The sequence below is a fragment of the Astatotilapia calliptera genome, chromosome 18, assembly GCF_964374335.1.
Source record: "Astatotilapia calliptera chromosome 18, fAstCal68.1, whole genome shotgun sequence".
Taxonomy (NCBI): Eukaryota; Metazoa; Chordata; class Actinopteri; order Cichliformes; family Cichlidae; genus Astatotilapia; species Astatotilapia calliptera.
Window position 1 is genome coordinate 20903260 of NC_137439.1, and position 25273 is coordinate 20928532.

The 25273-nt window shown below is 40.6% G+C and overlaps 1 protein-coding gene across 2 annotated transcripts in view; it reads left to right on the forward strand.

The window, feature by feature from the left end:
- Nucleotides 1-25273, forward strand: part of LOC113010977 (ephrin type-B receptor 1-B) — a 436216-nt gene that overhangs the window by 325912 nt on the left and 85031 nt on the right. For both annotated transcript variants that reach the window (XM_080292596.1, XM_080292597.1), the window contains exon 23: nt 5471-6152. In XM_080292596.1, coding sequence (XP_080148722.1) covers nt 5471-6152 — 682 coding nt within the window. The remainder of the gene's footprint in view (nt 1-5470; nt 6153-25273) is intronic.

The following is a 25273-nucleotide window of genomic DNA, read 5'->3' on the forward strand; positions in this document are numbered from 1 at the left end:
GGGAACACAGTGGTGTTGAAGTGGCTCCATTTGATTGTAGCTTTCTACATCTCTTGCCTTGGGTCCTGCTGTAAAAGCCCATCGGCAGACTGAGTAATGGCTGTTTTGATGGACATTCAAGAAATAGTTGCCAGACACTCATCTACTATTTGCAGTGGCATTTTGTAGACCTTTCAAGGCTGTGGAGATATAAATGTGGAAATGCTCTGAGCTGCTCATCACCCATCTGTGTGCAGTATGTCTGAGCATGGAGCTGTATTAACTCGTGCTGATAGATTTGAAAAGCAGTTTGTGAGTGTGACTCCACTGAGAATCAGACAGCAGGCTGGAGGTTAAAGATCAGCTGAATATGTGCTTCTCTGCTCACATCTTCTGCTCGTGTGAATTGACTGATGCTGAATGATGATCTAAAAGTAGTCAAGTTCTCCCTTTGTGCGTGTGTGTCAGAGTCGCAACCCGACCTACTCATACCAAATGTCCAATTTTAAAACTGAAGGTAGAGGTACGGTGGAGTCATGATAAAACCTCTGTGGGTTGTACGTATGCAGCAAAGCTCCTGAAGCAAATAGGGGAATGATGCTCAGTAAATCCTAAATCCACACATGAATTATAGACAGTGTCGGGAAAATTAAGGTGGGGTAGAACACAACTGGAAATGTCCCTTTTTTTGTTTAGGGCAAGAGTGCTGTCTGGGCAGAGTGTGCAGGAGACATAACACAGGATGGCCAGTCATTACGAATGGGTGCAATTGGACATCGTACACAGAATTTCTATTACAAACCTGACGATCCCCCTGTCTGTGTTCTTACAACCACCTCTGTTGGTTTACATAGACTCACAGAGATTGAGGGAGAGAAGGTGAATACTGCAGAGGGGCTAAACACATGGCTCTCAATTAGAGATCAGATATTCGAATCTAGCTGGTCAATGTGTTTTCTCCGATATTTGCAACATTGGAATGATTACAAAATGAAGTTTACACCTGTTTTAATGCGTCACCCAATCGCAGTTTGCTCACTGTCTGTCACATAAAAAATGTATTTCAATAACTGCTAATTATTTTTCAATATTGGCAGCATCACAAATGCTGAATTGTGCGGAAATAAAGTTCTGAGACTTCTGAGACTCTATTCAACATTACAAAATTCCTGTCATGACCGGTGGTCTAGGAACTACATTAAGATTTAGTTTCCATTCTATAAAAAAATAAGTTTATCATTTCCTTAAGGTATCTTCTTATACTGCCCCAACCATGCCTCCTCCAAATGACTCATTACTCCAGCCCATTTGGCCCATTATTTTCCACAGATGTTACATCCTTGTTCTGATTGGTTATTCCTCCCATCTCTGCTTGTCCCCAGCCCAATATTGGATGCTGTAGTCCTCCAGAGCAAGACTGTGGCCATCTGAGCTGCTCTGTGTTATTTTAGTCTTTGAGGATAATGGCAAGAGATCAATGTGATGGATGGTTTTTATGAGGGCAGAGTATTGATGGCTTGATGGCAGTGAGCTGAGGCTGTGGGAAGGGGAACATCAGTCTGAATACATTACCCCCACCCTCTCAACCCTCCCCCTTTTTCCTGATTCCTCCCCATTCCTGTTTTTTTCTTTTATTTATCACTCTGTATTTTTTTCCCCCCTTTTCTCAACCCTCTCTTCTCCAGCTCAGCCAGCTGTAACTGGTCATTAACACAAACATTAAGAGCTCTATGAATCCATAGCTCCTCCATCTCCTTGCTACTGCCCATAAAACAGAGCAGCAATAATGACACGCACAATAGCCACACTTGACAATCAGGGGCAGGGGACAAGTGTCTCCTATATTAATGGTAAAAGCAAAGCTATTAGAGGGGTGCCGGTGGTTACTTTAATTGGCTTACAAATAAGTGTTGAGTTAAAAGGCTCTCGGTATTTGACAGTTTTTCATCAGCAAAAAAAGTTTAAGTTCAGTTAGGTTGGTAATGATAAAATATGAATTAGGTGATGCAAAACTGTGTAAAATAAAACTAACTGGGAGTGAGCTCATTTTATAGAGGCACATAAACACGCTAGTAAGTGAAAATTGGCATGTGCATGCAAATACTCCGGATATAAAAACATCAGTGGACATTAACAGAATTAAACTCCATAAACGACTGCATGCGATGCCATCGCATGCAGAGCTTTTGGTCCATATTGACATTATAGCATCACACAGTTGCTGCAGATTTGTCAGCTGGACACCCATGATGCGACTTTCCTGTTGCACTACATCGCAAAGTTGTTCCATTCGATTGAGATCTGGTGACTCAAAGGCCATTTGAGTACAGCAAACTCATAGTCATGTTGAAAAAAACAAAAACGGACAGAGATGATTTGATGATTTTTTGCGACGTGATGCCTTTTCTCCCCAGAAGCAGGCACCAACATGGGTACACTGTGGTCATAAAGGCATGGGCAGGGCGAGCAAGTGAACTCACTTTGCTGCCAACACCAACACCAGCATGAACTATTGATACAGGGCAAAATGAATCAATGCTTTTATGTTGTTTACACCAAATTCTCAACCTACCGACGCAATGTTGCAGCACAAATCAAGACTCATCAGGCCAGGCAACATTTTTCCACTGACCAGTGTGAACTGGACAAAGGTAACTTCTGTTCTTAGGTGACAGGAGTGGCGCCTAGTGTGGTCTTCTTCTGCTCTCGATGTTCATTTGATTTATTTGTTTTTATGTGCACGCTTAATTCTGATATGCATTTCTGTGACTAGAACAGGTGTTTAGATGTATGGCTCGATTCTATTCGAAAAAGTAAAATTTGTATTTATTGGTGGTCTGAGAAAGAGCCTCTGGCAAGAATACACAGATGCCACGAGGCAGATACATTTGGCTTAAATTATTTAAAAAGCACAGAAAGCATAGAAATACTGTAACAGTGGGGGCCGAGACACCATATTAACATGACTTTGTTCCTGAGTGTATGCGTCACATCTCTGAAAATAGTGGGAAAATTATCCTCCTAAGACCAGAACTCTTCCATGACATGCATTTTTAATTTCTCTTTGATATTTGGGCATATTGGGGCCCGATGAATGTAAGAACAAATAATTACCAGTTGTTGTTTGTTTTTTTACCTTATTTTTGTTTTTAAGAAAAATGAGAGCCACATATGAGGATATTCGTTTAAAATTTTGATAGAACAGTAGCAGTATAATGTTCTCCTAAGTGGATATCAGGCCCATGTAGAGCAAAATTGATATAACCCAAAATGTGGTGTGATGTGGACGTCAGGTCCTAGGATAAGGTTAAAGAGATGCCAAATATTAGTTATATACCAGTTTTAATGCTCAAAATAATCAAATGTTTTGCCTCAAGCTTTGTGCAGCAAAACAACAGCTAGCAAATCAATATGTGGTTGCTAAACCATCAAATTATCAGCAGCACCTTTTCCAAGCACACATAAACACACAGGTATAACAAAGCACTGAAAAGAGCAAAGAGGGAACTGGGTCACAAAGTTTGATTTCGACTAACTAATGCACCTATTATTAGTTTTGGTTGTCTTTAAACAGCCGTGACACCTCATATCTACTGAGGAGGAGAAAGATATAGTTCATTATTATATGAGCCAATGAATTTCTGGACAGACTCTAGATGGGCATTATCGGAGACGCCTCAGGCTCCTCTCTGGCGTGAAAGATGGTGGTCATTTGGCTAGACAAGAGGCGGTGAGGACCCCCTCCTAGACTGGAGCAGACGGGTGCAGAGGAGCCTAGGGCTGGCTGTATTAATGAACAGGCAGCGCTGAAAGGGACAGGTTTCTGTAATGCTGATGAATGGTCATTACAGAGCAGAGACGAGAGAAGAGAGCACAAGGGGAAGAGAGGAGAGGGGGAGAAGAGTAGAGTGAAGTGGGCACACAGGGAGCAGCAGTGAAAAAAGGCTTTAATTTGCACCTCAGATTTCTGTAAACTCGTTTATCATGTCAGCAGTGCCACTGTTCCTCACGTGCCTTCCCACTCCATCCTCTACATGCCCTTACTAGACCCAACCATTTTTTTGTTTGTTGCCAGATGTTTCCACATATTCTTTGTGCCAAATGGTTTTATTACCTGCGCTGGTTTTCAAACAGCAAAATTCGACGGCTCACATTTATCAGCTCTATCTCGCCTTGCATCATTTTATGGACTTTTTTCCATCATTTGACTGGATGTTGCGGCTGTGTGTGAAGAGCCAATATCTTCTCCTCTCTATTAAGCTTGATTGAGCAGCTGGAGTTTTAAAGGTCATAAGAAGGAGGAAGCACAGGGAGATATATGCACATAAGAAACATGAACTGACTTGAGGCCCACTCAGTCCACTATAGACCTCATTAACTTCTCGCCTTCAGCTGTTTGGATCATTGGTGTTGGGAACTTTGGAGAAATAAATCTTTGTGCCAAGCAGTTGCTTTAAATGGAAGCAAAAAGCATTGTATTATTATAAAGATTGAAATTGATCCAAGGAAAATAAAAAAATGAAAAAGTGTTTCAGATCATTTTCTCAAAATATTCCACAAAATATTCATTTGAATTCACTGGTGCTTTTATGTAACTCTTTTTTTTTTTGGTCTGTGAGCTCTGCTGCTGTATGCTAAAGAATAATACATTCCTCTTAAAAATACTGTAACTAATTCAAATATTGCACACTGAATATCAGTGGAATGCCACTAACAATTTTTGCAAGGCCAGCTTTTGCACAGCTGGACGGTTACTCAGATGATTTCAAAGCAAGCTTCTTCTATTTTTTTTTCTGTGATTTCTCTGCCTGATTCTCAGTGAATCCAGCCAAATGTTAATGGCACGTTTTTAGCATGATTTGGTGCACTGAGTTAATTCCCCAAGGGGCTTCTGATGCTCATCCAAGACCCTTTCTGGGTCACACCTGCAAGAAATGGCCTGCAGTGAAATTCAGTTCAGTATGCACTCAAATGGCTTTCCATCCATCCTTGGCTCTCGTGAAGTCCCTGCCTGTCTGTCTAATTGTAATTCAGCAGTGCTTAATCTTGAATTTGTTACACACTATATTTTGTAACGTATCGACTCAATGCCCAGCGAAACTTGGCATCGACAGAAAACGGTATTGCATCCAAAATCATGCCTTGGTTTGCGCTTATGCAGTGGGAGTGCACATCCTACAGCTGTGAGCCTACTTGATAAACAAGACAATAAATTGTTGCTTTGCACTTGAGGAATTAAATTTTTTTTAAAGTAATACATTTGTGTGTCATCAGTGGATTAACAAGCCCCAATAAGCTGATGCATTTTTCTCAGTCCAGGAAGAGGACTCAAGTTAGTGCCTTAGGGAAATTACTGATATGTGTATGAATTCTCCGTGGCTCTGCCAATATTAGCATTCTCTATCAAAAAAGAGTGAGCACTGCAGCCTTATAGCAGATAATTACTTATCAGCCATGTGGACTTCTTTCTCTCTTCTCTGTCTTTCTATAGTGGGAGGAGGTGAGTGGCTATGACGAAAACCTCAACACCATCAGGACGTACCAGGTGTGCAATGTCTTCGAACCAAGTCAAAACAACTGGCTCCTCACAACCTTCATTGATCGCCGCGGAGCACAGCGCATCTATGTGGAGATACGATTCACCGTGCGCGACTGCAGCTCCATCCCAAATGTCCCCGGTTCCTGCAAGGAGACGTTTAATCTCTACTATTATGAAAACGATGCTGTCATTGCCACTAAAGGCACAGTCTTCTGGATGGAGGCCCCCTACCTCAAAGTGGACACCATTGCTGCTGATGAAAGCTTCTCACAGGTGGACTTTGGCGGACGCCTGATGAAAGTTAACACAGAGGTGCGAAGCTTTGGTCCGCTGTCTAAAAATGGCTTCTACCTGGCCTTTCAGGACTATGGGGCCTGTATGTCTCTTCTGTCAGTCAGGGTATTTTATAAGAAGTGTCCAAGTGTGGTTCAGAACTTTGCAGTCTTTCCAGAGACCATGACAGGGGCTGAAAGCACTTCCCTGGTCATTGCTAGAGGGACCTGCATCGCAAACTCAGAGGAAGTAGATGTCCCTATAAAGCTCTACTGTAACGGAGATGGAGAGTGGATGGTTCCTATCGGTAGCTGCACTTGCAAAGCTGGGTTTGAACCTGACAATGGCAATGTCTGCCGAGGTAAGTGGATTGATCTTTTTCTGTAAAAAAACACCATGGTTGCTATGAGAGTGTATTATCAGGACTTACTGGGCCCTACGTACATTTTTCTTTCTTTTTCATTATTCAATCTTTTAAAGAGATGGACTCCCCAGAATAGAACAGATCAATTCACCTTAGTCTGTTGGCATTAATTTATTCTGTTTTGGTATCACATACAACAGGGCATCATGTTACCTTTGGTCACAGGTCTTCCACTCTAGTGTAATGGCTGAATTGATTGTGTTTCATGTTTTGCAGCTTATGATACACCATACTTTTTCCTTAATCACATCTACCTCCAGGGAACTAAAAAGATACATTAGCATTGAGTTGTAATCTGCTGTGAATGTCAGCCTTTTGTCCATCCTACCTTTCAGATGACAAAAGGTTTGATTCTGCCTCTGCGATGTGCTGATGAATACATTCTGAGGAATAGATAATAGCTCATATCTAAAAGGAAGGTTGAATGGGCTTTTAGTTCAAGCTGTCACTTTCTGTTTTTGCGTGCCCTCTAATGCACCTTGTTTTTCTGACACGCACATATACAAACAGAAGATTTGCTCAAGGTGTCTGACGATAATGCGAGTGGCTTGAGGCTCTCGGTGTGGCAAAGTATTGGTTGGCCTGCCTCTCGGGGTTAGTTGGAAAGTGTGTGGAGCTCAGATAAGATTGATTTACCCACATCTGGTCTGATCAATAAACAGATATAAGTGCCACATATCTACAAAGCACACTGTGTGTGACTGTGTCTACTGTATCCTTCTCACATTGCACCATGTCCTGCGCAAAACCCACCTACACACTAACGCACATCATAACAAACACACAAAGTCCTTGCCAAAGATTGGATGACTTTCGAATGAAAATAACAGGGCAGAAGTTAAAAGGCTGTGCTTAGGTTGATGTAAACTCTTAATTTAGTTTCAAATTTTTACACCATTTCTCAATATTATAATTCTCTTTACAAATAAATTGTAATCTGTGTATTCAATGCTTTAAATGCATAAGATAGACTCTCTTGTTTATCTTGTAAATAATTAAAGTGATCGGCTGATCAGTGACTTTGATTTATCCGATATTCGCTTCTCTTAAGTAAGTACAATTATCAATAAATCAGGGGCTCAGTTTGCTAACAGATCATGCAAATTTAGAATAAAATCCAGTTAGGCCGAAAATCATGGTCAACAGTCTAATTAAAAGCTGATTCCTCTGATGTCCATCATGTACTGGACAAAATCACTTAAATCAAATGCTAAGACTGCCCATTGAGATTGGTACACGCAATATATTTAATGTTAAATTATTTCACTGAAAAAAAATGTCCTAAGTATGTTTTTTTGTCTTTCTTTTCTTAAACTTATGTGTTTGTGACACACAATACTTATGTATTGGTCTGCAATATAAAAACAAAAACACAACAAAATAATTATAATAAGCAAAATAAAAACAAACTACACATTGTCATCACCTTGAAGCCACGTGGCCTTGATAGAGTACTCGGTTACAATACTACAGTCAGACCGAGCCATTTGTGCTGAATATTCATAAGTCCACTGAACATGCTCCTGGTTGTACATTGACCTAACAACCCTTCTTTGCTACTGGACTGCGGGCTCCTGAACGTCTTGGTCTCAGAGTCTTATCGATAGGCGAGTAGCTCTCGTCACTGTCATAATTCTTGACATGAAGATTGGATCATTTCAAGCCTGTTAACAGACTTCATCTTGATGCTAGTTTTGCTTCATGTTTACATTAATTATTTGTTTATTCGTGTTAAATCCTGACTCACTAATCATGCTGTGTGTGGCATGTGCATGAGCATGCTATGCACTTGTGTTCCTATGCAGTGCAGGAATTTTAATTCAAATGAACCAAATAACCTTGCCTGTCCTCTAGCGCTGACAGTCTCATAGTCTTTAATGGATGTAAACTTACACTGATCCTTGTCAGTCTTTTCTCCGTGTAGCGTAACTTTGCCTCTTTCCCCATTATTTACCTCAGGCTTCTGCACACTTGGTGCAGAATAACTGGAATGTTAGTATGAGGGTTATTGTGGCTTGTGTTAGTGGAAGTCACCACAAACACGCATGTTCATGTACAGACAATGGTCTCACTGTAGAAATTGCTCTACAAAGACCACTAATTCCTACAATCCTCCAGACTTCCTTCTCTAGTACATTTCCAGCTAAGATAATCATCTCATCTCTCTCTGATGGAAATGCACTACTTAGCAGTGCAGGGACTTCGAAATTCTGGTCAATACTGATGTTTGAAATTTCATCCAGTGTTGAAGCCTGTTTTTGTTCTATTTGTGTTGTTTTTGTTTTCCCGCTTTGTTTCATAGTGCACTGCCTAAGCTCAATGTCTAAATGTATGCCTAGTATTGTTATGGAAGCTAGTGAATTAAGCCTATACTAAGAGGAAATTACTGGGGTCTGTAGCTTAACAAGAGTTGACAGTAGTATGAATCTGTGAGGCCTCGATCCCACAGGTCTCCAGACCAGTAGGTAACCCCTACAAAGAAAACCTCTTTGCCATTTTTTGGACACTCGTAAGTTTGCTGTGCTTGCCCGTATTTTGTGTGGAAGATACAATTTCTCTGTGAACACTCATTGCGGGAGGAGGTTTCATTACCGTTTCATTACCGTGTGGCAAGTGTTTGCAGATATATCAGCATATTCCATACAAAATACAGGCGCATGCAGTAATCTGCTAGTAAAGAGGTTTTAGGTGCAGCAAACTACTCACAAATCTTTGTGTAATATACATTTTTCCGTCTGAACCAGTGGTTACCAGATGATTGCCAATCGATCTCTAGGACTGTGAGACTGTGGCCTAAAATGTTGTGTTGGTTGACCATAGTCGTCAGCACAAACACTGACTTGACCAAAAAAAAAAAAGGCCGGAGTAGAAATAGATGATCTAACCATTTCTAGCTCATATAACTAGCTCACTCTCTGGAGTCTTGTGTGGAGTCAGTTCCCCTCTCATCTCCACTGAGAGTCCCCTCCAATAACAGCAATCTCAACCTTTTTATTTTTTGTGCAGTTTCTTTTCATGGACTTGCAATCCATTATTTAAACAGGGAAATTTAACCTTAAAGTGCTTGTGGAAGCTCAGTTCTATGGGCAACCAATCAATTGTGGGGTTGGTGCAATAACACAGCCTCAGCATTGGGTCAGAAGTAATTGCCCATTAGCGATGAAGGAACAGGAACAGGAACAAAAAGAATATAAGAGCATGTAGTTTCATGCTGGAATAATTCCCCTCATTGATACCAACAAAACAAAAAGGTATTGCTTAGAAAAAGGAACACAGTAGTACTGTGTACAGTCTGGTAAAGTGTGGAAAATTTTCAATTAGTGCCTTTATTATGTAGCTCTTGAGACACAAATTAATGTAATTTGCCTAATTCACCAGAACCTAAGAAGGTAAAAATTAGTTTCTGCTTATAGTGACATGAAAACGAAAGTGCATTTATTCTAGCTATGCATCTGTATATTACATATTATACCCACCATACCAAAACTTCTGTTAGGTGGATCATCGTTTTGAATAGTTGTCCTTTTACATGGAAAGCCAGTTTTTTGAATTGATAAATGATGGTTTTATTTCTAATTTTTTTGGAAGTTCTTTGTCGTGACAGCAGAAATAACGCTTGTTTCTTTTGCAGGTTTAATATGTGCGTTTCAGTGTTGTTTCAGGGCATGTGCGAGCTTCCCAGCACCTGATTGCACTTTCATTAATCTATATGTTTTAATTGTTGTCAGGTAGCGTGTTGTGTATGTGTTCGGTTGAGCAGAGAGACCATGTAGAGTTGTTGTGCTCTGTAACGATGATGCCAGCATGCCATCCTCATTACCAGCTCCCCAGCCACTACGCAAGCCATTTGGGTATCCCCCACTTTTCCTCTCCCTCTTTCTCTGTTCCTCGCTCTCTTCCCCTTAGCTTTGTAAGCAATCCGCTAAATATTTTATCACCTCCCTGTTAAATCGAGCGAGACACTCCAAATAAGACCCCGCTACCTCTACCAATACAAAGCTTGTCTCGGCTGTGTGTCCTGCTTAACTCAAGTATCCTAAACAGGCTTGTAGGATGGTTTCACTTACCCTTCTTAGAACTGGTGTCAAGGCCCACCTGAGGAGTAATTGATGGAATCACCTCGATCGTGCTGGCTTTGCGTCATGTGTTTTGTTTTGAGTCTGTCTAAGCATTGATCATTTTAATGTTCCGTATGTTTTTTTTTATTTGAAGTAATTAAAACACCACAGAAACCTAATTATTCTGTTGTTTAAGCTCTTAAAAGTGGACGATGTGGCATAGTTGCAAATTATCCTCTATGAAAACCAATTCAAAACTTTCGAGTGCTTATTCTTAATTTTGGTGTTAAAACTTTATTTCCTGTGGGGAGCCAAATTTTCGTTGGGCTGACAAATGTCCTCTTCAGGTCTATAAGGCTAGCTATATTTTGTTTAATTTTGTAATTGGTTATTCTCAAAGTTTCGTCTGTTTTTACTCTTTACAGGCCATATGCAACACACATAGCTGTTGAGACTCTCCCCACCTGTGTGGATGTGGAGATTTGTGTGGGCTCAGGGAATCGCAAAAGGTCTGGAATTGAAGCATTGCTATTGCAGCTACTGATTGCTTTCAAATGGATGTGAACGGGCTATGAATGAAATGGGGGAAATGAGAATTTGACTGGTTAATTTCATTATCTGTGGTACTATATGAATTCCCAGAATTTTGCTCCATACTATCCATCCATCCCTCCATCCATCCTATATTCCAGTGCAGTGACCATAAGTATGTATTTATTTACTTTAGTATTTATGTCATTCCTCACCCGAGCAGTCCTATAGGCTGGCACGCCAATATGAGTTCTCTCATATTTTCTCTCACTGTTAGGCTCCAGCAGGCTTTTGACATGCTGCCACATTAATATTACAAATATTCAAATAACTTTATTTAACATTCAGCAGGCTGACAGTGGCAGCAGGAGATTCACAGCCCATTGAGCAAGAGCGCTTCCCTGGGCTAAGTGCCGATTCATCATGGCTGCCTTACTCCTGTCTAATGGCTGCCATCATGGGGCATGAGCACACACACTAAGAAAAACATATTACTTCTACCACGTGTGCATTTTTAAAAATGTTAAATGTAGTGAGGTGGGCACATTTATCACATTATTAACCTTAGCCTAAAAGCTTATAAATCCCCATATATCCCAATAGGGTTCATTGTCACGGACATCAATTAGCAGGCTTATTTCTCTCTAGAGAATAAAGAGCTCTTGCTCAGAGTCTAGCAGTAGAAACACATTCATAAACTGAATCCATCCGACCAGTATTTTAATCTTAAAGTTCGGTTTCGCAGGCTATGCACTAGGTTTTTTACATTTTTCTGCTCTGGTAAGTTTTTTTTATTACTTCTTTGTATGGCTTATCTGAGTGTAAAAGATCTGACAGACAAACCCGCAAAGACCTGGTAACCTATTAGAGCCCATTCCATCCCATTTGGCCGTGTCTGCTCCTGTTCCACAGAGTTTACTTCATTTGCAGAGAACCATCCATGTGTACTGAACAACACACACACACACACACACACACACACACACACACACACACACACACACACACACACACACACACACACACACAGCATTTACTAAGTCACCTTGAAGCCCAATTAAGTAAGCATCTGACTCTTCCTGTTCCTATTAGTCTTATTGCAGAGAGGGCCGGGGTGGTGTGAGGAAAATGGAGTGGGAGGAAGAGACAGAGAAAAGCTTTAAGAAAGAGAAGAGAGTGAAAGACATCTTGTTTCCATGGCTCTCAATAAGCTGAATGGCAAAGAGCACTGGTGAAAGAGCATGACCCAGACAAAGGCCTTTTGAATCTAAGGGCCAAACAGAGTGTTTATAATGACCCGAAGCACAGATGCGCAGCTCTCACTGCAACAACAGACCCGGTCTCTAATGATGCGAGGGGAATCCAAAGATTTTGTTCACACATAATTGAAATAGCCACCACAACCAGAGCTGTTCTTGTGGAGGGACACAAACTCCTCCCCCTCCTCCTTATTATTAGTTTTTGCTCCCCTTTCAGCTGTTTTCCTCTCTGTATCTGTCTCTAGTCTGGCTTTCTAACCTTCAGTCACTTTTGGGTTATGGATTTGGCCACTGGGCTTATACTGGGGTTGCTGCTGCCATCTCTCACTTGGTCGTTCTCCCAGATGTGGAACGGGGAACTTATTAGGCGGGCCTGCCTTTGACCCAGGACCCCTTCTAATCTACTTCGCCAAATTCTCATTCAGTTCTCATCGTCTACTTCACAGTCAGCCCTCATACGTACATGTCTCCTCTCCTGCGCTCCACTCAGTGATTGACACCGGGAGCCGAGGCCAACCAGTGGCACAAGGACACAGGAAGACAAAGAACCCCCAGCATTTATCTGATGGCTGGGGCCCTGCCTAATTTGCCTATGTCACCCCCATGACAAAACACAAAAAGCTTTTGCTTTGAAGGGCTTTACTTCACCCTCTCACCCAAACCATGAACCCCATCAATCAAATCTACCACAATTTCCTTTTTTTAATGAATGCACATTTAGGAATTCAATGAAAAACAAAAATATCGCATTTCTATAAGTTTGTATTTCAGTGTCTGTGTTGTCTTCACAAGATAGCCAAATGTTAAATGCCAAGAGACACTTCAGCTTGCACGGCATGTGGGAAACTGTATTCCCCCTCATTTTTGTTTTCTTCTTCCACGCCTCATCCCTCTGGAATATGCTCCAGCACACAGTAATGAGGCGACACGTTGAGCCTCTTCGCAGAGTACTACCTGCTTTGGAAAGCAGAAACACCAACCCCTCCCCCTTCCATCGTACCTTATTCTCCTTCTAACCTAATCAGTGTCCATCAATATTCACTGTCCTGCTAATAAAACTGTTTGTTTGTCTGTGTGGTGTGATGGCAGAAGGACACATTTCAATTCCAGGAAATTGTCTCATCGCTTGCTGGAGGCTATCAGCTGCTCATTGATAGATGTGGATTAGTCAAATTTATGTTGTGGAACTTGTGGACTGACAATCTAATTAGAATTGAATTGCAATTATGGCGGGGCCGATATAGCTCTGTTCGTCCCACCTTCAATGACAACTCGACCACAAAACAACGAGTAATGTCAGGCTGGAAAACATTTTCCGTTTTTCAAGTATGTGAAGTGTACTTAAAAAATTAGCATGTTCTCTAGGGCTGCACAGGGGTGCAGTAGTTAGCTCTGTCGCCTCACAGCAAGAAGGTCTTGGAGTGAAATCCACTGGCTGGTGCTTGTCTTTGTGGCATTTGCATGTTGTCCCTGTGCCTGGGTGGGTTCTCTCCAGGTGCTCCGGCTTCCTACAGCAGACCAAAGACATGTGTGCTAGGTTAATTACACATGTTCGGTTCTAAATTGGCTGTAGGGGTGAATGGTTGTTTGCCTCCCTGTGTTGGCTGTGGATGGGCTGGCAAGATGTCTGGGATACCCCACGTAGGCAGCTGGGGTAGACTTTGTGTCATGGCTCGCAAACTATTCAGTCTCTTTTGTGTGATGCCTGTACACACATTGAGAACCCACACATGTACACGATTACTAACACTACCACCTCAAGCTGACCTCTGCGTGTCTAATTTCCTAACCTAATCATATTCGCCTTACTTCCTGCACACTTGAAGCAAACAACATTGCATATATACACTGTAAACGCTCCTATGTTTAATCTTTAATTAAACATATGCAAAGAATTATGTCTGTGTAATTTATGTTATGACACCCTGCATTATCCTAAAGTAATTCAGCTCCCCAGGTCGTAACTGAGCAGGCTGTATCAAACACAACCTCACAATGTGCAATTATACATCAATTAGACAACTCCTATAATCTGTATTGCTCTATATCATTGTGTGGATGTAATTACATGTTTTCCTTGACAGTTAAGTCAGCCTGTATTTTACAGGTTTAAGGCTTGTGGTTCTGCTACAAGAAAGGTATATTTTCAGACTGACAAATACAAAGAACACACAAAGCTCAGGCTATTTAATAACTTCTAAGACAGCCTTTTTTTATAACAACAACCAATTACACAACTATTATACTTTAGCTGCGAGTGAGTCTGTGTCAACAGGTCTGGTGCTACATACAAGTGATACAGTATATCAGAATTGATCTCTCCTCATACAGTTAACCTTTGCACATTGTTGTGCAGTTTGTGTAGTTTTAGTGGTGTACCTCTCACTTTTAGTTGTAACTTTTGACTAATATACAGTATCAGGAAATATGTTTTAATAAAGTAGCTGTATTATTAGGAAGATCAATCAATGTACTCAGGGATAGCTTTACCACTTACCCTCTATCCCCATTTTATGATGTCTATGTGCAGTACTTACAAAATAGAAAGAGCCTGAAAGAACTGAGATGTTATCTCAGTGCTGGGCCAGCATTACTATAGTGCTAGTCCGGGCTGCACAGTGGTATTCTCAAAGAGAATGATATCTGATTAGTCCAGCTATAGCTGACAAACAAATGGATTTGCTGTGTCTAGAATGTTCTCTAGGGGTGCTACATGGGCTGAGATACAAAGACACTGCTTTTGTGATGGGGCCAGCGCAAGGCATAATAAGACCCTTTGGGGAATGAACCAAACACGGAGTGAAAGGGACACAAAAGCACACATGCTCGTACACTCAGTCAATTTCACAATGACTCTTCCTCTATCTCTCTTCCCTCTTTTTCCCTCTACACCTCTTTCTCTCTTGCGTTCCTATAAACTGACCTTTATATTATGGGCTACCGTAGTTGGACTGTCATTATGTGTTTTGGCTTTGTAGGCCTGTTGAGTTTCTTAACTCTCACATAAATTATTGTGTTGGCCAGGTTTCGTGTCGGCCTCCCACAAACAGGACACACAACAAGTATTATTTGTGGATGTACATTCATTTATTTGTGCACGCACATACTATATAAGTATGGCTGTGAGGGCTTTACACCCACTGATTCTTATTCACTCCCTTCCTTGTTTTCTCTCTGTATCTCATCTTTTCTGCCTCTTTAATTCCCCATTTACCACTGTCCTGCTTCTCACTGCTAAGAGAGCAGTCATAGAAGGAGGGTGACAATAGAGGTATTAACCAAATGCATTCTGAGCTGGCCTGACTTGTGCAGTCAGTGTGAGGCTTTTACACCCCTAATGCCATGTGAATAGGGCTGCTGCTCCCCAAGAAATTCCTTTATGAGGACTCAGACCGAGGGGCCTTTTTCCTAGCTTTCGTGACCTGGGTCCACAGAGGCTGTGCAGTCCCTTCTTTTTTCTCAACACGCAGTTCTTCATTTTCATAAGCACTTAATCTGGATTGGAAGCCTCTCCATTGTGGAAATGGTTTGAGAAGGGGACATCAGCCAGACAAAAGTACTTGTCTTTGGCGAAGGGTGAAGGCTCTTCTTGGCCCTTTTCCGCCCATTCCATTCTCTCATATAGAAAGTCAAAGCCCCCTGTGGAATATAGATGTGGCAAAGAGGTATGTGAATGCAGACTTCGGGGGGAAAAAGACCTACCCTGCAAAAAGAAAAAGAAAAAAAGATATATCCACTTTTCGCACTATATTTATCATTTGATCCAAGCCAGAAGAGATCCTGTGATGCTGGCTGATAGTAAAGTTTGAGTTTGATTCCTCTAGGTTACAGTGCATAAGACTTTGGAGCTGGAATGTGTAACAAACTCAGACTGAAGCTTTGAAGTGTAATACTGTTGCCCTGGGCTTCTTAGCTCCAGGGTGGAATGAGATTACACCCTTGATCTGTGTTAGCGCCCTCTGATCTGAAGGATTGCAACACAAAGGTGTGTGCATGTGTGTGCGTGTTTAAATTTGCAGACATATGTGCATTTTCTATGTGCTTGACTATGTCTCATTATATGTGTGTTATAGAAAATATATTAATTTGTACGTAAATGAAATTATTTGCCTACGTTTGTGTATATGTACGTGTTTGAAACACCAGTAGATGGTGTGGATACATGGTCAAACCTATCCTCCCCCAACAAATGACTTGTTAACTAATTGCTAATGTTGCTGACCTGATCTTACTGCTTTGTAGGTGAATCTCTCAGGATGCTAAGCCTATTCTTTCTCCCCCCTTTCTCTATGACTCTGTCTCTCTCCCTCTGTTTCTCTCTCCTTGCTCACTGCCCCGGAACACCTTAATCCAGTGTGAAAGCAATTGGCTCTCTCAGATCTAATCAATAGAGGGCCAGGGCAGCGAGCCAGGGGGAACATCTCTGGCCCCTGCTCAGCTACAATCAATTTAGAACCATCGATTCAGTGATTGAAATACAAAGAGGAGACGCGTTGGACCGTACAGGTGCTTTAGTGTTTGGGTGTGCCAACATGTTATATATCTCCTTGGTGAGCATTTCTCTGTATGTGTGTGTGTGTGTGTGTGTGTGTGTGTGTGTGTGTGTGTGTGTGTGTGTGTGTGTGTGTGTGTGTGTGTGTGTGTGTATGTATGTGAATATGTGTGCGTATGGATTGTATGATTTGTTTTTGAGCCATCTGTAGTAAAGTGGGAATGGCATTTAATCTAGCACCTCTGAGACAGGACTCAGGGGGAAAAAAAATCATTCCTAATCCAATATGTCCTGTTCAGGAAAGGTGTGCTTTATGTGTGTCTTTGTGTGCGTTCATGTGCGTGTGTGCATTGCATGCATTTCCTGTTCTTCTATGTTTCATTTTTTTATTGATTGATTTATTTATTTCTATGTGACCTTAACCAAACAAGTGGTACTTTCCAAAAGAAAGAAAAAAGGCAAGAAAAACTATAATACATAAAAATAAACTAGAGAAATATGAGCTCAACTATATTTTTTAAAATACAAACCCATCTTTTGTGTGTACTCAAGGTTTTTTGCCAAGTAACTTGATGGCCCAGTCCCTATTTTTGATGTTCATATCTGAGTATATCCATTCAGTATTTGGATGTTCCTTGGAATATTTGTATGCAACAGGTACTGTATGCATGCTTTGTCTCTGCAACAATGCGTGTCTTAACTGTTATCATGCGATAACATTCCTGAAGTTTTCAGATACGTGTATGACACTCATTGCGTGCGTATGTGTCTACCCATGTGTATATCAGTGCATATTCTATTTATTTGGTCCTGTTTATTCAGCATTGCACTGTCATGCTTGTACCCCTTTGTGTGTCTATGCATTTGTGCAGTTTGTTGTTATTATTTTACAGAGCTGTAGGGCAAATTGTATGTTATGATACTGTATATTGACTTGAGTTTAATGTAAGCTCCAGTTGTTATGAAACTGAGCACGCAAGATCAGTTACAGTTTAGCAATGGTAGCCTTGCATTACTAAATTACGCTTTCAATACTTGCTTTACAATTGCTGATTTTACAGAAATTGTGCCACAATATTATGTCTGCTTGTGTCATTATTTTTTTTAAAGACAGTACTGCTGTGTTTTTTACAGTATGTTAACCTAATTAGGCAGTAGCATGAATACAAGAAGATGTGACTGTGGCAGAACAGAAATTGATAAGCTTTGGAAATGTACCTAATCCAACCTTACCTACTTTAAATGACCAAGTTTAAAATCTCTTTTGTTTAAGCAGGCACAAAAGTGCACTGGATGTTGTTCGACCTTTGCTTCATGTTAACTTTTTTCTGTCATTTATATGGATAATCTAGTTTCCCAATTGGTTATGTTGTGTTACTCCTTGATTTTCACTTGGACAGTGTGTTGGTATGTATCTCACCACAATGTCAAGAAGTCAAATGAAGACTGGCAATTTCCGATTTGAAGTGCACACGGTCTGTGTGTGTGTTTTTTTCCTGACTTAATGATGTCTGTTGCCGATATTGTTCATTACCTCAGAACAGCCCAGCAAATCCCCTTTCTTGATAAAGCTGATAGATTTCTTGAAAGTTAAATTTGCTTTCATCTTGATGTGTTTAGCCCCTAACTACTTTACTGACAAATAAAGGTGGATGAGAGGAGAATGTTAGCCAAGCTAATGTCCATTATGAACAACACCCGACACTGGCCCTGAGCAGCTCGTGCAGTAGTTGACTGTTACAGCAACTGTGCAGGATGGACTGCAATCATCACCCAGTAGCAGTCAGACTCTTATAATCCACACATAGGATAAATACCTGGTAAAAAAAAAAAAAATACACGTGTATATTTTCTAATTTCCACTAAACGTTTATTTCTGCATATTTTTAGCATTTTTTTCTACCTTTTGAAAAAAATGTATTGTTTTCTAATATTTCTATAATTCACATCATCTTTCTGCCCTTATGCTGCTTCAAAAAGTGAAAAAGTGAATATCTTTCTAAAAGACTTAATAATAGAACGTCCCTCCGTCCTCCTCCGCTTATCCATTTCAGAGTTTATGGGGGCTGGAGCTTATCCCAGCTACCATATGGATTAATATACAGAATACGCAGGTTGATATTTAAAACCTCAATACCAAATATTACAGCCAATATTTGATAAAAACACATAAATGAAATGTAAATATAAATGAAAAATGTATTTGTGTTTCAGTATCTGTTCTGAAGGCTATTTGAAGTCCAATATCTTAGCGCTCCATGAGCACCAGCCTATGATGCAATTTTTATTCTTTATCTCCATCAAGCGAACAATGCACAGTTGCATCCGTCCAGGCACCATATGGATGTACTCACTTTAAGCACAAAAGCACATTCTACCCAGCTAACACATGTGTGCCCCGTTTATAGCTCTGGGCTTATTGACCAAGTCTGTCTGATAAAGGTCAGAACTGTCCGCATTTTGACGGGTGGTGTGGGGGTGTCAGTTACCTATAACACCCAACATTTCTGTGTGTTAGTGTGTGTTTGTTTCTGCAGAAGGCGATACTGATAAGGTTGTGAAGAGGTCAGGCAGATGTAAATATGGCATGAATATAGATGAGCTCTGGGTCCGGTTACCTTTTGAGAGTTTCACAGCTGCAGGTGCACTCTGTGCCAGGAAATGGGGTCGGCTTCTTGTCATGCAAAATGATATTTGCTAAACATAACCATTTGTTTTTTTTGTTTTTTTTTTAACATTCTGTGAAAAAAGAAAAATTTTATGCATGTCATTCGTCTGTTGAGTCACAGTCACGCATGGACCTGATTGTTGCTGGACTGTGTTGTGCAGAACATGTAGCTTAGTTAATTTAAAAAGTATTTGTCATGCAACCTTTTTTTTATTATTTCCTGGTGCCTCTTTGTCAGTTTTAGCAGTAATAGCTTAGCTGTCACTTAGCATTCAATGAGAAGTGGCTGCTTCACACAGCGCACATATTGTGGGACTCTGCCGCCACCAGCTTGAGTGACAAGATGTACTCCTGAGTGCTTTCTCACTTTATTTAGCTCACACCTCCCCTTTCCGCTTTCTCTCCCTTTCTCACACCCTTATATGCTGCGCTTGGGTCGGTTTTGCTTACCTACGCTTCACACATAATTTGTGCTTTTTTTCTTATGGTGCAAAACATTTTGTCATTTCTTCCTATTACGCATAAAAGCAGCGAGGGCAGTGCGCAGCGGATGGAGGGATAGCTGGAGGAACATCTTACTAGTGAATGTAGAATTAATATAGCTATTTTTATAATAGTTGATGTCATCACAATCCAAGGCTTCAGAGCTCCTGTGTAGTTCACACCACCTCTCCCTTCTCATTTTCGCCACTCTCACCTGTCCATCTCTTGTCTTGTTAGTTATGTCTGGAGCCTAAGGGCTGGCTCTAAATTTTCTATTAGATTTTAAAAAGCCAGACTCCTTTTCTTTCTCGTTATCCAACTGACTCGTAGCCTGCTACCGTCTGATAGCATATTTGCCGTGTATGAAAATGTCAGCGTCACCATGAGCTGGTGCAGATGCTCGGTGCTGGTCAGACACATGTCACTGCTCTTTTATGTGGCGATGCTGTTGTGAACAGGAGAGCCTCTTCCTGAGATCATCAAAGGGACGAGCATAGCTGTGTTCAGCTGAGTGTGTCTGCCATGGCTGCTTGTCTTTGCCAGAAAATTTTGGTGTAAACATTGTGTTATGTACGCTCAATTAGGAATCAAATTAGAGAATGGTAAACAGTGAAGGGACCTTTGTTTTTCAGTTGTTTTATCACTCTACTCCACTTGTATGTTCATAATTGCTAATCCCTCTTGCCAGGCCTCTACACTCATTAGCGTGCCCCCTCAACCCCACCCTAAGATTACAGGCTGGGTATTTGAGAATAGATGAGTGTTTAAAGCTGACTTTTAGCCTTGCTACAACCGTTTTTTTAACATTTGAACCAATCGGGAGCTAATGTGTGTTTAAGATCAACAGTCTCCACTAGATAGTGACACTAGATAGATAGCAGGACTTTGATAGTGGTAATGTAAGAAAGAATGTTTTCTGCTTGCTTGTATAATTTTAAGGCAAATATAAAAATGTGCAAAATAAATAAAACCCAGTGAAACCCAATACGTGTCTTGCAGTATCAGTGCAACAGTTTTTGGGTGATGCATGGCTTAATCAATAATTATTCACACCTTACAAGATGTGTTTGTACTTTATCCCTAGAAATTTAATTCAACTCTTAATAAACTCTTTATAAACTCTGGTGTCACACTCCATTTTATTTTGGAGTAACAAGCTGAGCCGTGACACTCACCATAGTGACAAATCATACATTTGTCTTTTGCAAATGTGAATCATAAATCCGGAGTGGGTTTTTACTTGTTGTATTTGTTTAACAAAACAAGTCAGTGTTGTTTTGTAAAATTAGTATTTGTTAAAAAAGACAACTTTCTGTCAGCAAGCTATAAACATTTAGCTTTGAGAAACCTATTGAGGTTTCATCCACAATCATCGATTACACACATTTTCTTTCATTGAATAAAGTTAAAGGTTTCCTGTGTTACCAAATGAGGCTAACTGATTAAAAATCCAACTGTTGCTGAACATATGTCACCGTATCTTTCTGGGGGGGGTTTTTTGTACTTGAATTTGTATTTTGGAAATACGTATTTGTTCGTGTAAATGAAATCCAATTTTTAATGATCAGACTGTCTCCGGATCTTATTATTCTACAGCGTTTGTTTGTAGTGTTTAGTCTGTAATATAAGGTTTAAAGGCTGTAAATGGAATATGTCGAGCAAAGAAACAGCAATTTAGGAAAAGGAGCAAGAGTAGGCATCTTTGGCTAACTATTACAGATTAATTGTTCTAGATCTGCTTAAAAGAGACAAGTGCTGAGAGGAAGCTAAAGGTTTCACTACTTTGAGTTTGATACTGTTTTTCTTGGAAACACAAGGTAATTAATCACAAGGTAATCATAACGGCTTCTGATGATTATTCTGATAAACTGACTGATGAGTTAAAGCACTTGATCCACATTTACCCATTCATGCCAGTTTTTTTTTTAAGTATATGTATTTATTTATTTATTTTAAGACACACTGGTATATCTATCATATACACTCAGACCTTGATGATGCATCTGGAGAAGTTTTGGGCATTCAGTATTTTTTTAAATGGATACTAAAATAAAATAACATAAATAAACACCCAGTTTTTGAGTTAATGGCTCCCTTCTCTGATTTCCAGCTACTGAAACAAGTAACATATCAACTAAATCATATTTGAATTTCAATTAAAACTAAACTGAAATGGAAAAAAATCCACTGAGAAAACGAACTAAAGCTGAAAATATGAACCAATATAGGTATAAATAAATCAACAAAGCAAATTAATAAACCAACAATGGGAAAAAAAAACATAATGAAAAAAGTCACTAAATGAAAAATTAGTCACTCACAAACATCACAATAAAATAAATGTAAGTTACTAATGGTGGTGGATTCAGTTTGTTACGCGAGTAATTTTAGATGAATCGTATCCTGCAGCCAGTCAAATGCTGAGCATACAGAATGCCTCTAGCTAATGTGACATCCCTCCGTTTTCACCCGTCATCGAGAAACTCTCGATCCTTGCACCTCCTTGTGTGTTGTCTTTTTGTTTTTGTTCTTTCTCTATTAGTTCACAGCGGGCAATGAGCCTGGCCAGTCCCCTGTTAGGTTCTGATTACAGTGTAGATTGTAGTGCAAGCACATGTTACTGCCTGCTGAGCGGTGATATGAGGGCCGTCTTCTCTACTACCCTGCCAACCAGAAATAGACTGGCACAATGAAGTTTCCTGGAATTCCAGCACCTCTGCGGCTTCTCTGTATCTTTCTTCTGCTCCTCTCTGACCACTTGTCCGCCTGAAATATAAGCCTGGAGCCCTGGCACAGAGTTGCATCTTCCTGGAAATAAAACTGACCTAAGCCAATGTGTCATGACATGATACAGACAAGCCAATTGCCAGCGTGCCACTCGAGTCTATATGGAGCTAAAGCATCGTTTGGCTCCCTCGATCTGTATCGGGCTCGTATTATACACACGCATACGCAAGCACGGATGCACGTGCACATGAGGACACACAATTCATGCATGTGCTTTCAGAAAGCCAGATTTCCCAGTCAGCTGGTCTGTCATTGGCCGGCTGTTCAAAGGAAAAGTGTGGGCCAAAAAAATACTGGCTGTAAGGTTACTATGGTAACAGCCTGCCCAAGGGCGTGGGCTGTCTGCTAAATTGTTTGCTGGTTTGTTAAGACTCGCACATGCACAGATACGTGCACACACAAATTAATTTGGAGCAGAATGTGTTATCCTTTATTCATTGTCTGGGAGACACATGTTCTGTTCATTAGCATTAGCAGTGAAACTGTTGAATTTCATATCTGTATGTGAAGCAAACTGAATATTTTGGAGAAATCACACACAGGCCTATTTCTCTCCCTCCTTTTTTTTTTTTTTTTTAAACTGGACACTGTCTCATCCTTTACTTATTTCACTGCTGCACTGCCATCTATTGAAACCAGTCAGACATGGCTTTTCTTCTCCGGACATGTTCACATTCAGGAGTGTGACAGGACTCAATTACTATAATTTTCTAAATATTAGGACCTCAGTGTCTACAACTAAAGTAGGATGCAAATTTCTTTTACTTTTCATGTTGTTGTTTTTTTTTTTCATTCCTTACAGAGATTTTGCCTCACACAGCAATATACAGCTCAGTGTTGAACCACAGCTCTAATTGGAAGACATCTTGCTTTCTCAAGGGGGTTTAGCTATTGTTCACTGAAGTTTCTGCAACATCAGGCATTGCTGTATTAGCTAGCTGAAAGAATAGGTATGTCCAGATGAGCAGTGGCTGGGACTACGGCAGCAGAAAGTTCAGGATAGCTGTATGTGGGCAACATTCATGGGCGTGTGAGTTTGTGTGTATGTGGGTGGTTGTCGGTTTAGCTGCCTGCTTTACCTTGGATGACAGGCTCTGACAGGGCCAGAATGGACAGATGATTAATGTTCAGAGGGAGTGTTCTTTGGGCGGAACATTTCAGCACCGCTGGTCTTAACAAAAGCAGACGAGGTATGCTTTAAGCACTGCACCCTTTTTTGACCGTCCCTTTTATTCCTGAAAAACCTCTCTTTCCCTCTTATCCCTCCTACATTCTCTCTCTTTCTTTGAGATTAAAAGGCGATGACAGGGCATAGTGGAAACTCATACTGACCAGACTTGCCAAATGATGTCACCACTGTGAACTCCGAATGCCTTTAAAACAAGGGAAGGAATGGGATCACTTGTGAGAAGATGCATAATATCTGGCCAGTGTTGATCTGTGATGAGGAAAAAAAAAAGCTCAATTATTCTTAAATCAGTTTCTATAAATTAATAAATCATAGCCCTGAGAGGACTTTAACCCTGACTTTTAATATCCTGCGGGCATTTTCTGATGATTTTGACAAGGCTTTGTTTCAGCCCATGCGTCGGTCTCAAATAATTGTATTGTGTTTTTCAATGACCTTGTGAAGAAATGGAACACCTGGGTTGGAAAAGCAGCTCATTACGTGGATTGTGGCTGGAAAATGAACAATGACAGAAGAGCAAGGCTGAATACCAATACACTGCACCGCTGATTGCCTTTTTGTTTTAAGGTGTTGGCTGTCCTGACACTTTTTGTGTCCCCTCTGTCAAACGAGCCTGTTCATTTCACCGCTCAATTGATGTATTTTTTTTAGATATCACATAAACATAAATACACAGGCACGCACTTGGCGCAACCACATCCTCTGCTTGTTTTAGTAGGAGAGTGTTGTTTTTCTCAGAGCCTCAGCAATAAAATCATAAAATAGGGGTCAACTGGAGTCTTGACCCAGACATACGTCTGTCTGCATGAGTGTCTGTGAGTGAGTGGGCGTATGCATGAATCCAAAGCCTCTAAAGGCTGATATGTCCCATGTGATGGATGAGGGTTGGGGTTAAGGGTTCACTGGGGGGGTTAAGGGCGGTTCTTCAGGGTCGCTGGCAGGTCACACACCCTCTTTGCATCAAAACCTCACACAGACAGAGTCGGAATTCCTTTTTTTTTTTAAAAAAAGCTATATTGATTACATCAGGCCAAAAGCTATTTGATGAAACCAAACGTCTTTGATGTCGCTTACTTTATATTGGATTGCTGGATTTTCATTACATGAAATGGAAATTCCTTGAGAAATGATCAGACTTATTACATAACCTTCTCCATATCAACTACTCCATGTTTGATTGCTTTTCCCACAATTATCTGTCAAGCAATTTACAGCGGTTTTAAACCTCGTGCGTGCCTGGGAGCCATTCCCATATAAAAGTCAGGGAAAGGATTTAGTACAGTATACTGTAACTTTGATTGGGTTTTTGCATAGGAGACCTGTTTCCAATCTTGTCTTGGTCATAATCCTTTGGCTTTCTTCAATCCCTGACTCGCGCATTTCCATTTTATCTAGCCGACACCTAGTGATGCTTCCCTGACAAGCTAATGTAATATTTATCACTCTACCTCCATTAATCCCACGTCTCCAATTGCCTCCAATTCTTATGGGTTATAGACATTTTGCAACTTCACACCTTAAACACATGCAGCTAATGCGAGACATTCCCAGTGTGCTTCCACGTTTGATGTATTGCCTGCAGTTTGCACTG